A 15760-nucleotide genomic window follows, 5' to 3' on the forward strand; every position below is an offset into this window, starting at 1 on the left:
ATTTTATTCTTTCTGTTGCAATGGTGAATGGGATTGTTTCCTTAATTTCTCCTTCTGATCTTTCGTTGTTAGTGTATAGGAATGCAAGAGATTTCCGTGCATTAATTCTGTATCCTGCAACTTTACCAAATTCACTGATTAGCTCTAGTAGTTTTCTGGTGGCATCTTTAGGATTATCTATGTATAGTATCATGTCATCCACAAACAGTGAGTTTTACTTCTTCTTTTCCAATCTGTATTCCTTTTATCTCTTTTTCTTCTCTTATTGCTGTGGCTAGGACTTCCAAAACTATGTTGAATAATAGTGGTGAGAGTGGACACCCTTGTTTTGTTCCTGATCTTAGAGGAAATGCTTTCAGTTTTTCACCACTGAGAATGTTGTTTGCTGTGGTTTGTCGTATATGGCCTTTATTATGTTGAGGTAGGTTCCCTCTATGCCCACTTTCTGGAGAGTTTTTATCATAAGTTGGTGTTGAATTCTGTCAAAAGCTTTTTCTGCATCTATTGAGATGATCATATGGTTTTTACTCTTTAATTTGTTAATATGGTGTATCACATTGATTGACGTGTATATATTGAAGAATCCTTGCATCCCTGGGATAAATCCCACTTGATCATGGTGTATGATCCTTTTAATGTGTTGTTGGATTCTGTTTGCTAGTATTTTATTGAGGATTTTTGCATCTATTTTCATCAGTGATATTGGTCCGTAATTTTCCTTTTTTGTAGTATCTTTGGTTTTGTATCAGGGTGATTGTGGCCTCGTAGAATGAGTTTGGGAGTGTTCCTTCCTCTATAATTTTTTGGAAGAGTTTGAGAAGGAGGGGTGTTAGCTCTTCTCTAAATGTTTGATAGAATTCAACTGTGAAGCCATCTGGTCCTGGACTTTTGTTTGTTGGAAGATATTTAATCAGTTTCAATTTCATTACTTGTGATTGGTCTGTTCATATTTTCTGTTTCTTCCTGGTTCAGTCTTCGAAGGTTATACCTTTCTAAGAATTCGTCCATTTCTTCCAGGTTGTCCATTTTTTGGGCATAGAGTTGCTTGTAGTAGTCTCTTATGATGCTTTGTATTTCTGTGGTATCCATTGTAACTTCTCCTTTTTCATTTCTAATTTTAGTTTTATTGCTCTTTGCTATTGTTTTCTTTGTTTCTGTTTCATTTATTTCTGCTCTGATCTTTATGATTTCTTTCCTTCTACTATGGGTTTTGTTTATTATTCTTTCTCTAGTTCCTTTAGGTGTAAGGTTAGATTGTTTATTTGAGACTTTTTTTGTTTCTTGAGGGAGGATTGTATTGCTATAAACCTCCCTCCTAAAACTGCTTTTGCTGCATCCCATAGGTTTTGGATTATTGTGTTTCTGTTGTCATTTGTCTGTAGGTATTTTCTGATTCCTTTTTGATTTCTTCAGTGATTTCTTGGTTATTTAGTAACGTATTGTTTAGCCTCCATGTGTTTATGTTTTTTACTTTTTTTTCCTGTAATTGATTTCTAATCTCATAGTGTTGTGGTCAGAAAAGATGCTTGATTATGATTTCAATTTTCTTAAGTTTACTGAGGCTTGATTTGTGACCCAAGATGTGATCTATCCTGGAGAGTGTTCCATGTGCACTTGAGAAGAAAGTGTAATCTCCTGTTTTTGGATGGAATGCCCTATAAATATCAATTAAGTCTATCTCGTCTATTGTGCCATTTAAAGCTTGTGTTTCCTTATTAATTTTCTGTCTGGATGATCTGTCCATTGGTGTAAGTGAGGTGTTAAAGTCTCCCACTATTATTGTGTTACTGTCGATTTTCTCTTTTATAGCTGTTAGCAGTTGCCTTATGTATTGAGGTGCTCCTATGTTGGGTGCATATATGTTTATAATTGTTATATCTCCTTCTTGGATTGACCCCTTGATCATTATGTAGTGTCCTTCCTTGTCTCTTGTAACATTCTTTATTTTAAAGTCTATTTTATCTGAGTATTGCTACTCCAGCTTTCTTTTGATTTCCATTTGCATGGAATATCTTTTTCCATCCCCTCACTTTCAGTCTGTATGTGTCCCTAGGTCTGAAGTGGGTCTCTTGTAGACAGCATATATATGGGTCTTGTTTTTGTATCCATTCAGCAAGCCTGTGTCTTTTGGTTGGAGCATTTAATCCATTCACGTTTAAGGTAATTATCTATATGTATGGTCATATGACCATTTTCTTAATTGTTTTGGGTTTGTTTTCATAGGTCCTTTTCTTCTCTTGTGTTTCCCACTTAGAGAAGTTCCTTTAGCATTTGTTGTAGAGCTGGTTTGGTGGTGCTGAATTTTCTTATCTTTTGCTTGTCTGTAAAGCTTTTGGTTTCTCCGTCGAATCTGAATGAGATCCTTGCCAGGTAGAGTAATTTTTGTTGTAGGTTCTTCCCTTTCATCACTTTAAGTATATCATGCCACTCCCTTCTGGCTTGTAGAGTTTCTGCTGAGAAATCAGCTGTTAACCTTATGGGAGTTCCATTGTAAGATATTTGTTGTTTTTCCCTTGTTGTTTTTAATTATTTTTCTTTGTCTTTAATTTTTGTCAATTTGATTACTATGTGTCTTGACGTGTTTCTCCTTGGGTTTATCCTGTATGGGACTCTCTGCGTTTATTGGACTTGGGTGGCTATTTCCTTTCCCATGTTAGGGAATTTTTCGACTATAATCTCTTCAAATATTTTCTTGGGTCCTTTCTCTCTCTCTTCTCCTTCTGGGACCCCTATAATGCGAATGTTGATGTATTTAATGTTCCAGAAGTTGAAATTTTGTTTTATATCCCTATATATTAACCAGTATTGACAAGAACATACTTGAACCTGATACTTTAAAAGTAACATGCACTTGTTTAAAAATTGCAAAAATGCAATACAAAACTGTTTTAAGTGTTGTTAACTTTTTTTTTTTTTTAATTTTTTTTTTATCTTTGGCTGTGTTGGGTCTTCATTTCTGTGCGAGGGCTTTCTCTAGTTGTGGCAAGCGGGGGCCACTCTTCATCGTGGTGCGTGGGCCTCTCACTGTCGCAGCCTCTCTTGTTGCAAAGCACAGGCTCCAGACGCGCAGGCTCAGTAGTTGTGGCTCACGGGCCTAGTTGCTCCGTGGCATGTGGGATCTTCCCAGGCCAGGGCTCGAACCCATGTCCCCTGCATTGGCAGGCAGACTCTCAACCACTGCACCACCAGGGAAGCCCTGTTGTTAACTTTTAATAAGCTGTTTCCGGTCCTCCTCTCTTCTCACCAAAATCTCAACAAAACTATCAGAACAAACTAGTCCTGTCCAAACTCAGTTCATAAGCAGAGAATTTTGCAATGATTCCATCCCCAACAATTTGAATGCTGGGAGTAGCTGATATTGCTGACCTTTCTAGAAACAAAATTTTACAAATATCTCATCCCTTCTACCTGAGCTAACATGACTCTCAAACCATCTTCCTATCTGGGCTAATGCTTCAGTTCCTGATAGCTATATTTACCAATGGGTAAGTATTCTCTCTATTGACTTTCCCCACTTCCCCACTTTTCCTACATGGATTGGGCCACTGCCCCTCAGCAGATGCATACAGCCTCTAATTACTTTTCTTTCCTGTTAGCTGTTAGCATGAGTCTGTATTCTACTTATGAACACATTCTCCTACATGTTGTTCATAACTGCAATTTCATATTGCAGTTATGAACGAGATGAGTACTGTTGCTCCCATGATAACACCATCTCCCCTACAATCCTCTCCATCATGGGCTGTAAAATCAAAGGCCAAGAATAAAGGAGGTTTACACTATTTCCCCCTTAGCCTCAGCTTTAACATCTACTAAAACCGATATGCCTATCTGTTCCCCTTCGACAGCACTTGGCCAGATGCCGCTATTATCTGTCACTTCTAAAGACAAACTGATGATCTTCTAAACACCATCTCACCTCCAAAACCTCCTATGTCCCACTTCTATCACGTACTGGGGTCTGGCCACACATCAGGCTTCATCATAACTCAAAACATCTTTCAATCCCAAATCTTTAACTTGGAAAAAACTTTCACTAACTCAAACCTTCTGACTCTTACTCCTAATTCTTGCCCCCATCATCTTGATCTCTAGCCCCTCAACCCCCTTTGGTTTCTTCAACATGAGGAGAGCCCAAATCAATCCCAGTACCATTAACACCTTTGAATCGTGTAGCTCATGGCCTTCAGTTCTACCTACCATCTTTTAATTCCAAAGTCGTTGAGCAATGATGGAGTCACGGACTGCAAATCCTTGCCAACCAACTTCAGCTGCACTCTTGTGGCAATGGAGCTGTCAATTTACTCACTTCTTGGTGACTCATGCTTGCCCCCAGTAGCATTTCCAAGTGGTTTCCCTTTTCATTCATATTTAACGCTATCCAGCTCTCTTTCACTGTCAGCAACTGCATGAACTCTTATAAGTCATATGTGAAATTCATCACCCTCGCTCTCTAATTTAAAGAACTATCTACTTTATGCCCTAACATATAAAAACGCTTCTAATTTGAATTAAATTTGGTTATTTACAACAGAGAATATAGACTTTTTAAAAAAAGATCCAATTACGGTAATTTTCACTGTGAAATTAAATGATCATAAACTCTTATTCCAATAAAAAAGAAACTTAAAATTTGATATAAAATGTAACTATTTTTAGAATAAATGTTAATCCCAGAATTCAAACATACAGTGCATGGGTAACAAGAAAAAAATTTGAATATTATCTTGATCCATAAGCTTACTTATTCTTCAAAAAATATACATAGTCCTGTTGAATCTGTCCACATAAAGACCTCTTTTTCTCCTTCATTATATTTTTTCTGTATCTCTAGTCCCCAGCAAAATGCCTGGTATATAACAGGTACTCAACAAATATAATATTCCAGCAAGCATACAGAAAATTCCCCAAATGGAGTTAAACCACTAAATCCATGCCACTAACTTTGAACAAATCACTTACCTTCTCTAAGACTTAGTCTTTTTTTAAAAAATAAGGATGAGTTAATTTCTTAGACTCTTTCCAGCTTTAATATTCTATAAATAGTATTTATAATGTCATATATGAGCACATTTAGCTTTTATGTACCAGAATTAACTAAGCATAGTAAGAAAAGTATGAGTCATCCTTGTCCCAAGGAATTAAAAAGATAGTTGAGGAGGCAAAAACACCAACACAGAAAACAATACAAGATAACACAGAATCAAATACTAACTGGTAAAGTAGGGGCTACTGTTAGAGGCCACAGAATGACGTGTTTTGGTGAGGGGAAGCTGGAAGAATTTGGGAAGATTTCACACACAAAGTAAGAGTCAAGCTGTTTTTGTGAAAAAGTGGGATTTGAATGAATGGAGAGACAATGGTAACAAGCATTAAATATAGTCTATGTCATGTTGTCTGTTTTAGATGAACTCTTTTTGGGCCTAATGAAAGAATTTTAAATGTACAAATTTGGATTATAGAGTGGTAAGGGGAAAATAAGAGTTTTTAAAAAATCATTTCCTAGCAAAAGAAAAATTCTACTTCATGTCTGTAGATAAATGTTTTATTATCAATTTCATAAAATACTTTCATAAATTATGATAGCTAATTCATACACCATTAGTCTTTCTACATCTAAAGACAAATACCATCATAGATAATAAGCTGATATGTTTCAAGAAATATTTCTTGAGTTTTGAGGGTTTAAAATAAGACTTCTAAACTTCAGAAAGTTTTTAACGATAGAAACATTCAGAATCAGCTGGAAAACAAAATTGAACAGGAAAGAAATCAAGTCAGTAATATGACTAGAGCATTTTCCTAACCACAAACGGAGATGCACTATGAGAAATGCCAACATCAGGATTTATACAGAAAGGTCTAATCCATTTAACACTTAAGCAGTGCTTACTATGACTGCCTTGAAAAATTCATATTTGAGTTCATTTTTTAAGGCAGACACCAGATGAGTTTAGGGAACGTTGAGTAAAAGATGAAGGCACCGTAAATAAAGCTCACTTAAGAAAGTAATTTTGGAAAGCAGTAAAATCAAGTAATTCATTACAATTTGAATTTAACAGTATGCCTTTCAAAGATTCAATTTATACATATTTCTAGTCATTTTATCAAAAGTTCTGGGATCAAATGCAGAAAATAACCTGTCCTAAGAGATGATTTATGAGTAGGCTGCTGATTAAGATCACTACACAGGGCTGTCCTGGTGGCGCAGCAGTTAAGAATCCGCCTGCTAATGCAGGGGACTCAGGTTCGAGCCCTGGTCAGGGAAGATCCCACATGCCGCAGACCAACTAAACCTGTGCGCCACAACTACTGAGCCTGCACTCTAGAGCCCAAGAGCCACAACTACTGAAGCCCGCGCGCCTAGAGCCTGTGCTCCGCAACAAGAGAAGCCACCGCGATGAGAAGCCCGCGCACTGCAACGAAGAGTAGCCCCCGCTCACCGCAACTAGAGAAAGCCCGTGTGCAGCAATGAAGACCCAACGCAGCCAAAAATAAAATAAAAATTAATTAATTAATTAAAGAAAAAAAAAAAAGATCACTACACAAACCCCAGAAAGGGGCAAAAAACCTCCCAAAGCACATCTGCACAAAGGAAGCCATCCTGTACAATGCAGGGTAAGCTGTAATCTTAGATATGATAATGGTGACTTTGCAAAGACTAGGTAACAAGAAGAGCTTTGGGTAACTTACAGATTTTATTTTAAAATGATAGCTGGGGAGTGAAATTCATCAGCATATCAGTGATTCTCAAGCTCACCCCCACTGACCATAGATTGATGTTGAAGAGATGTAGATTTCAAATTGTGTGGGTACTTTGCAAGATCATTTTCAATTATTGTATTTAAGACCAAGGAAAATAGTAATTTTATACACCTTTACTGACGTTATACATCTTTAAATATGTAGTCATTTTTTTATACATCTTTAATGTATACTTACCTTATGATTTTTCCCATTTTGACATTAGTTCTTTATCATCAGTTTCCTAAATTTCTAGCTCTGATCATGCAAATTTCAATACTATATTTCTCCCCAATTCAAACACCTTACAGTGACCAGCAGGGTCTGCACAGCTTGATATCTGCAATTCTCTTTCATTCCATCTCTTACCAATCTCATTCTCCCTTTTGTGAAGGGAGAAATCCACTCTTTGTGAAATCCACTCTAGTTTCTTTCTGTTCCCTAGCCATTCTCACCTCTTCCCCACCCCCAGCTCTGTGGTTGTGTGACCTGTGCAGCTGCACAGGGTCCCACACTCAGAGGCTTCCTGAGCTTGGCTTAATGCTCTGTTGTTGCCATCTTGAAAGTCACAATAAATTTTTAGCAAGGGGGCCCACAAGTTCATTTTGCTCTGGCTTTTCAAATAGCCAGTGCTACCTACCACACCCCCCTTGGGGAATAATAAGCTCCACTTTCTTCTGTGCCCTAATCATGCCAACCTCTTCCTCACCTCCAGACCACCGTGCTGGATCCTTTTTCCGAAATACCCTTCTGTACCAGTTCTTTACACAGCTGATTCTTTCTCATCCTTCAAGCTCAACTAAAATGTTAATTTCTCTGAAAGACCTTTCCTGATTTCTTTATCTAAAGTGCCTCCTCTAATATTCTACCTCACTATCCATTTATTTCTTTAGAGGCACTTACTACAATCTGTAATGATCTCGTTTATTTGTTTCCTTGTTCTCTGTCATACATCTCCTCCTCTTAAACAGAGTAGCAGGAGAGTCAGTAATCTTGTCTATCTTAGTAGTACACTGATGAATTATCAGAGCCCAAAACAGCATCCGACACATGGTAAGTCCTCAATATTTTTGTTGAGTGAATGAATATGTTAATCATAGTAATAAATGGTGCTTCACAAATTTTCTTGGGATATTTTTTCCTAGTTAAAGTTATTATGCGCTATGAGTATTTCATCTATTATAATTCAGCAACATTCTAGAGATTTTTTTCTCCACATATACGGTACCTATTTATTTGAGATAAGATACCTAAGAATGTGAGTGAGATTTATATGTGTATATTTTGTAAGTATTGCTGCCTTTCCGCCAATTTATGACCCAAAAAGCAACTCAATTCCCTAAACCAAAGAAAAGGTACAGCTCTATGAATAAATTTTGGTTCACTATTAGGAAAGAAGCTAAAAAATAGCGATCAACAGAAAATGAAGATAACTTCAGAAAAAAATATTTTAGATCGACGGAACAACAGGAATCAATATCCAATACTAGTGAGGTATTAACAAAGTGTGATAATAATGTAAAGTGGTATAAACCTCTTTTGGAAAATAACTTGACATGAGGTATTTTGGCCATTGACCCAGATCATCTACTTCTAAGTGCTTTGACCCAGATCATTTCCATCTATGGAAATGTAATTTATGTAATATATGGAAAGAGCTATTTTCACAATAATATTTATGAGTGTTGCTTATAAAATCAGAAAATTGAAAATAAACTAAATGTCCAAATTTAACAGAATGGTTAGATAAATTATAGTAATTCACTCAATTAAACATTCTATAACACAGAAAGATTATATTGCAGGACAACATGGGGGAATACTTACTATACAACATGTTCAGTGAAAAAAGCAGTATTAAAATTATAGAAATATGAAAATAAAATCTTAAAATCACTGATATGGAAGAATATTGCTAGGTAGTTTATTGAGGAGCTAGATTTATGAATTTTTTACTTTCTCCAATTTTCTACATTTTTGTTAATGTAAATACAATAAACATATTTTAAGTATGTCTAAAGAAACAATTTCTCATCACATAGTATTATTTTCAATGTAGGTCAGTGTGAGCTCTTAAAAGAGTTTGCAAAAAAAAAAAAAAAAAAGTTTGCTACCAAGAATGCGAAGCTTAATATTAAAACACAGATGTAAATAAAATTTAATAAATTAATTTTTCTGAAAAAAGTATAATTGTTCTGTGCTAATAAATTCAACATAATATATTTGCTTAAAAGAAAACAAAACAACAAAAAATATATGGTTAAGTGATCTTGAAAGGGATTTTTTTCCAAATAAAGTTAAGTCTAAATAAACTGAATACTTTTAGACACTAGCTAATTCAAAAGCAGTATGTTAAAGCAAAACCAAATAAACAAACACTGGCTAGGTACTCACAGGTATACAGTATTCCACCATTGGGTAATGTAATTTGTGACCTTTTGCTGTTCGACCCGAAAAAAAGCAACTCTGGCAGACATCATAGTTAAAATGCTTTAGGCTTCTATACCTAGAGAGAAGAAAGGAAAATTCATTGGCTTGAAAGCCTATTGTATAGTCCAAAACACTCACTTGTGGTAAGGAATTTCATTCGTCCAAATCACCATGAAAATAAAAGTTATATTGGCTACAAATGTGGAATTTGCTTATTTAGTATTTTAGCTACAAATTAGAACAAAGAGAATCTTAAATTTCACAAAGGAAATTAAGGAAACCATCTCCCAAGTGAGAAAAAAAGCTAATTTTTGTAGTTGAAGTCTCTAAAACATGTTTTCATCTGTTTCAACATAATGAGAAGACAAATATCCACGCAAAACGAAAGAAGAAAAAAGAGATGTTTATTAGCTTGACACATCAAAATTTAAATTATCACTTATAAATAAAAAATGAGTTTCAGGGCTTCCCTGGTGGCGCAGTGGTTGAGAATCTGCCTGCCAATGCAGGGGACACGGGTTTGAGCCCTGGTCCGGGAAGATCCCACATGCCGCGGAGCAAATGGGTCCGTGAACCACAACTACTGAGCCTGCGCGTCTGGAGCCTGTGCTTTGCAACAAGAGAGGCCGCGATAGTGAGAGGCCCGCGCATCGCGATGAAGAGTGGCCCCCACTTGCCGCAACTAGAGAAAGCCCTCGCACAGAAACGAAGATCCAACACAGCCATAAATAAATAAATTAATTAATTAATTTAAAAAAAAAATGAGTTTCAAAATTCCCTGACAAAGGCTTCTTGTGTGAAAGTCGGGTTAATGTACTTCATGCCAAACTTGGCTGAAGTAACATGAAGTCATTTGATTACTTCTCAGTTAGTATTTAAATGCTAAACTCCTGCTTACCAAGTTTGACCCCAAAGTCTTAGAAAATCACCAATTTCCATCAGGGTCATATATGTATAATGAGTCATGCAATTATTATGCATGAACACTTCTGTAACCTATGTAAATAGAAACTCAGAAAGATCTCTGGTTCTGGAGCAAAACAGTATAAATAACAATAATAAAATAAGCTTCACATATTGGCTATTTGAGGGAATGCCATTTTCAGACGGACTGAATGTGCTAAAAGCATCCTATTTCTTCAGGAGGCAAACCCCCAAATGAGAATAAGCGGGAAGGAATGATGGACATACACTGAAACTATACAAACAGAACAGAAAATAGCCTCCTACCACCACTGGTAGTAAATCAGCCTACCTGAAGCCAACAATTGGACATTCTTTACAGATGTTGCATTTGGCCTGATGCTTTGCAGTCTCAGCTGCTGCCACTCGATGTAGAACCGGCAGCCAAACCATGGACTGTGGTTCCAGACGCATCCAGTCTACAAACTCTTTCACACTTATCTCTGGCTTGTTGTTATTCTGGTGAAGAAACAAAAATGTTAAAAGTGAAGAAAATGCCTTCATTTAAATTGCAGCAGGTGTTGTTGCTTCAAAATCTTCTGAAAATCTGTATAAAAGTAAAAAGAGAGTTTATATAACTCTTTCTAGGTCAGTTAAATCACTAAATATTTAAGGTTCTTCAAGGAAAAAAAAATTCTAAAATTTAAAAAGAGAAAAAGAAGAAATTGTCATATACGAAGAAGAAAAAAATCGCAATACCTTAATAGACTTAGATTTAAAAAACAAAATCAAAACCCACACAATTCTAGGTACTCTTCACATAGATATTTTAAAACTATAAAACTCATTTATCTAAAACAGTAAACATTTGAGAAAGTAAAGACTCACTGATAACTTCCTAAACTTGAAGGCCATTATAAATGCCAATAAAAACTGTTATCTCTTTGTCCTGCTCCAGTCCTGTTACATCATACCAGGAGCACATTACGATGAATATATTTTGCAGGATTTCCAAATGTATCAATGATAAATTGTATAAAATGTCTTGGTCTCTCTTTAAATCTTAATACTAAGTAATTTTCACTTGTGCAAAGTTAAATTCGTACCAATGTCCTTCTCCTGCTGTTGTCAAGGTCATTCTATGAACCAGAACATATGAGAATCATATTTAGAATTTTCACTTGGTATTTTTTGTATCTCTAAAACAAGAAAAAGGGCCATTATAAAATGTAATAAACCATAACATCAGTTCTTCTTAAAGAGATGGTGTGAGCATTTTTTTTCCTCAGCAATGATAAATCACTAGACATGCCTTGGCAAAATATCTGTAGGCTTGTACTTTATGCATACTTATAACATCGGTAGAAGCATTTCTAAAATGCTTTTCTACACAGTAAGCATCAAAAAAGAAACTAACGTGCTTTTCCAGTTTAATGTCAGTAACTTAGATCAGTATAAAACTTGTGTACATCATTCTCCTTTTGTACATATGTTCTCAAAGAAAAGAGTGCAATTTCAATAACGTCTTTAATTTACATTTTTAAAAAATCTTGCCTACAAGGAGGTCAGGGCATTTTTATTCATTTATTTAGCAAACATCTATTAAGTAGCTATGATGTTCAAGGCACTGTACATAGGGATACAATAATAAAAAGATAGAAACAGCCCTTGTTCGTGGAGCTTAGGTTTATATAAAAGAAAAAACCACTAAACAAGTAATTATATAATTCAGTATGTTTTTATTATCAATTTTAATGAGCATGATAAGAAGGCAGAGGAGATTCAGGTGAATATAGTAGGGACACATAACCTCATCTGAAGGAGTCAGAGAAGGATTTTCAGAGGATGTGAGATTTAAGGGAAGATCTAAAGAATGAATAAGGATTAGCAATATCAAGGGAGTTTGTGGGTGGAGAGCAAGGAAGAACATTCTAAACAGAGGGCACATGTCCAAAGGCACTAGGGCCGGAATGAAGGAACTAAAACAGCACGGCTGGAAAGCTCAAGGGGACCAGTGGTACAAGATGAGGCTGGGGCAAAAGCAGGGCCAAATCATAGCAATCTAATGGCACTTGTTAAAGATTTGAGGTTTTAACCCTTGAGGAAAGGTAAGTCTCCTTGAGGGGGTTGCTGTTGCTTGAATCAGATGTGCCTTAAGAAATAAAATCAATTTACTGGGATGGTACCAGCGTCTTCTGCCACCTGGTTCCAGCCCAAGTCCCCTGTTCCATTTCTCAGAATATCCTCAATACCATCCCCCACACATTCTATACACCAGTGATCCTTCAGGAACGTTTACCTGTTGGAAGCAGCTGCGAACACTGGGTTCAATATTACTGCCCCCAAAAGCTGCTACTTCCCCCAGTTGCCGAGGGATCTGGATGGCATCGTGAAGTAACAGGCCAAGCTGTCTCTGGTCACACATTTCCGTGGGCCCAGCCACTTCCTTAAAGAGATCTACAAGGAGGAGAGGGAAGAGGTTAACCTCCATCTGCCTATTCTGGAATTTTAAGTAAAATATACCTTTGGTTATGTGGAATGAACGACGTAGATTAAAAAAAAACTTATGGGGACACGAATTACATTAGTTGTCGCCTGAATTCTGACCACCTTAACATTCTGCATATTTGTAATCAGGAACTGGTTAACTACATGTTTCCTAAAACGATCTACTGCAGTATGTAAATACATATAAACAGACCAACAAATACAAATTTTCTTTTTAAGTGGTCCAGTGTATGCATGTGGGTTCGTTCAGTGGTCTCAGTAAGGTTTCCCTTCTTATTGAAAAAGACAGACAGCTAAAAAGAAGCTTTCTTTATGACTTGTTAAAGGAATGAATGTATCTTAAGTAGCAAATTTTAAAAGATTTGTTTATCAACTTTTTGTATTCACTCCTAAATTCAATATTCATTAAACATATATATTTTAATTTCTTTTAAAGATTTCTATACTCAAATCTATTTTGCATAAGAAACATTAAACAGTATAAGGAGGTGTCTTTTATTGTTAGGGGTTATTTTTTTAGGCCCAATCAGTCTCTCGTTCCTTATTAGTGATAAAAATTATTTTTGTTTTACATCATTTCATGTAATAAAATACATTAATTCAAATGTAAAGGACTTAATGAAAACTCATGCATACTTTCATACAGTTCTTAGGCTTTTCTACTCATTAAAAAAAAGATGTTTAAAAATTTTTTTGATTCAGTAAAATAAAAACTCTTTTCTTCCTTCTAGAATTGGCTTATCTTCTTTTCATCACTCGCAGTATTTTGAAGATGAAAATTATTACCATATTTCCAGCAACAAAGCTAATATATTCAAATAAGTTACTTTTGGAGTAGGGAGAAATTTCATGTAAAAACAATCCACTTCATTATAGAAACTAATACTTTTTGGAAAGAAATTTCCAAGTTCTAATAATTCAAAATCACACAAATTCTAAACGGTTTTCATGTGAAGTTTTCCAAGAAAAAAAGAACGGCGAGTAAATATTTATTGGATCCTAAAAACCAATTTCAAACAATACCTGATAAATGAATATCAGATCAAAAGGTATCATTCCTTTTTTTTTAAGGAAATAAGGCTAGATCTAACACTGTCAACAGTAAATTTTCAAACAACTAAACCAAGCTCAGTGATACTGACACAGTAATTATAATGAAGTATGACTTTAATTATAAGCACACATAGGGAAAGCAAATTCAATAAAAATACATTTAATTTTTATTATCATTTGTTCTCTTAGATTTGGTTAGAGTTCTACTTGCTTCTTTTCATTTGTCAAAAATAAGACTAGCATAGCCAGAAAGTATTTATCCAGGATTCTTATTATGATTCTCATTGTAAACCCGTTCCTGAGAAGAGGCCTCCTAAGTCAATACAAAGCTGATGCATATGAATAATAATAATCTGTAGAGAGAAGTGCACATGTTCAGCAACATCAATCATGCCCAGCTTTCCTCTTTTGAGGAAGATAGCTATACTACTATGCCACTATTTAGGTAAAACTACACACAAAACATAAGAGAAAAGACTCCTTAACATTCTGACGTATTTCTGAATTCTTATGAAAGTTCACAGGTTGATGTTACAGTCAGATACGAAAAGGAGTATCAGGATGTGGGGATGGATCAGAGGAATGTTCCAATCTAAAACCCAAGTCCCAATAAGTAATCACAGAAGAGATGCAAAAGGCCATTCAAAAGGATCTTTGTAAATGTGTTGTTGATGGGGCACGGAAGCCACTGAGTTACAAGCAGGAAGGCCAGAGTGTTGTTAGAACCTAATCAAGGGACATTCTCAAAAAGGCACAAAGAGAAAAGAAGGTGCCACCGGGGTAAAGACACTGACGTAAGCCATTGCAAAATCCGCGTTCAGATGGATACCAATTGACCCAGAATAGCACCTCTGCCATTGAGTTTGGAGAGCAAAGTGTCTTGAATATTAATTCCAACAAAGAAAATAATAATGAGGAAGTGTTCTGATACCACTGGGGAATTCAAAACTGGAATCAGAGTTGCTAAGGACCTCAAGGTAAAAAACAAAACAAAATCCCAGAATATTTCCAGAGTCTCAGTACTCTGAGGAAAGAGTTAAAGATTTCAACCCAAAGATTTCTTATTTAATTAAGTTCTAAATGGCATACTTCATGGATTAAATTAAATATCAGAAATTTTCATTGCAGGGCTTCTGCTTCCCCTGCTATAATCTGAAAGTTCAATGTGGAATTATACAGAGTATTGTTTCCCGACATTTGTAGAAAGTGTGTCCACTGTAGTATGAGTGTATGAGTTCATGTATGCTGAAATACCTCTTCATTTGAAAAATTATATGCTTCAGAAATACGTGTGAAGGTATGTGTGTAGATAAAAGACATTTTCTGTATATTGCATAGAATTTGGTTTTTGCTCTAAAACTATAGCCATCATGTTGTAACTCTTTCTTTTGGCCTCAGATTACTCCAATAATCAGCTTGAAAAATACAGGGAAGAGGAATCGTTGATCTAGAAAAACAGATCACCCTTGCATTTTAATAAGATTCATGATAAACTTTGAGGTTGGATTCGCACTCTTTTCAGAGTAAGTTGAGCACCGTAACGTAATTGTTACTTTCAGAGAACCCTAAAGTCTTTTAGGAACACATGAAAACCCCAAATCACAGCTGATTTTTTTTAAAGTCCTTTTCTAATTTGATACACTGATGTTTTCATTAACATTTTTCTTTCCCACTCATTATAGAAATAACTTTTTTAGCTTTGAAAATTATATCTTCTGACAATTATAATGCTGAAGACAATTTAAATTCTAGATAAAGTGCCACCAAACAGAAGCCTGTGCAAAGCCTTTTTCTGCATGGCTTACTAGGTTCTGACTCCATCAAGGCACCTCGCCTCCTGATCCTACAGTCAGCTTTTCGTTTCATTTTCGCTGACATTCTTGTCAAACTATCTAAAAAAAAACAAGCCACCATGATCTAGCCCTGGAATTCAAGAACAATTGCCTCACAGCCATCCCAGAAAATAAAAGTATTTTAAAATGTATGTTCACAGAAGATGAAGAACCTAAAATTTATCGGACCTGGGATCAAATATCTTCCTGTTTTTGGTATCTCTCTATTCATGAAATATCCCTCTCCCTCTCCCTCGAAGGTATGGATATATCTGTACAGAATCATATGA

The 15760-nt window shown here is 35.7% G+C and overlaps 1 protein-coding gene across 8 annotated transcripts in view; it reads right to left on the reverse strand.

The window, feature by feature from the left end:
• UTRN (utrophin) overlaps nt 1–15760 on the reverse strand; it is a 501645-nt gene that overhangs the window by 48159 nt on the left and 437726 nt on the right. For all 8 annotated transcript variants that reach the window (XM_059941058.1, XM_059941060.1, XM_059941059.1 and 5 more), the window contains 3 exons: nt 12377–12534; nt 10430–10596; nt 9139–9250 (listed from right to left, as the gene is read on the reverse strand). In XM_059941058.1, the coding sequence (XP_059797041.1) occupies nt 9139–9250; nt 10430–10596; nt 12377–12534 (437 nt within the window). The remainder of the gene's footprint in view (nt 1–9138; nt 9251–10429; nt 10597–12376; nt 12535–15760) is intronic.

Source organism: Balaenoptera ricei, chromosome 12 (genome assembly GCF_028023285.1).
Source record: "Balaenoptera ricei isolate mBalRic1 chromosome 12, mBalRic1.hap2, whole genome shotgun sequence".
Lineage (NCBI taxonomy): Eukaryota > Metazoa > Chordata > Mammalia > Artiodactyla > Balaenopteridae > Balaenoptera > Balaenoptera ricei.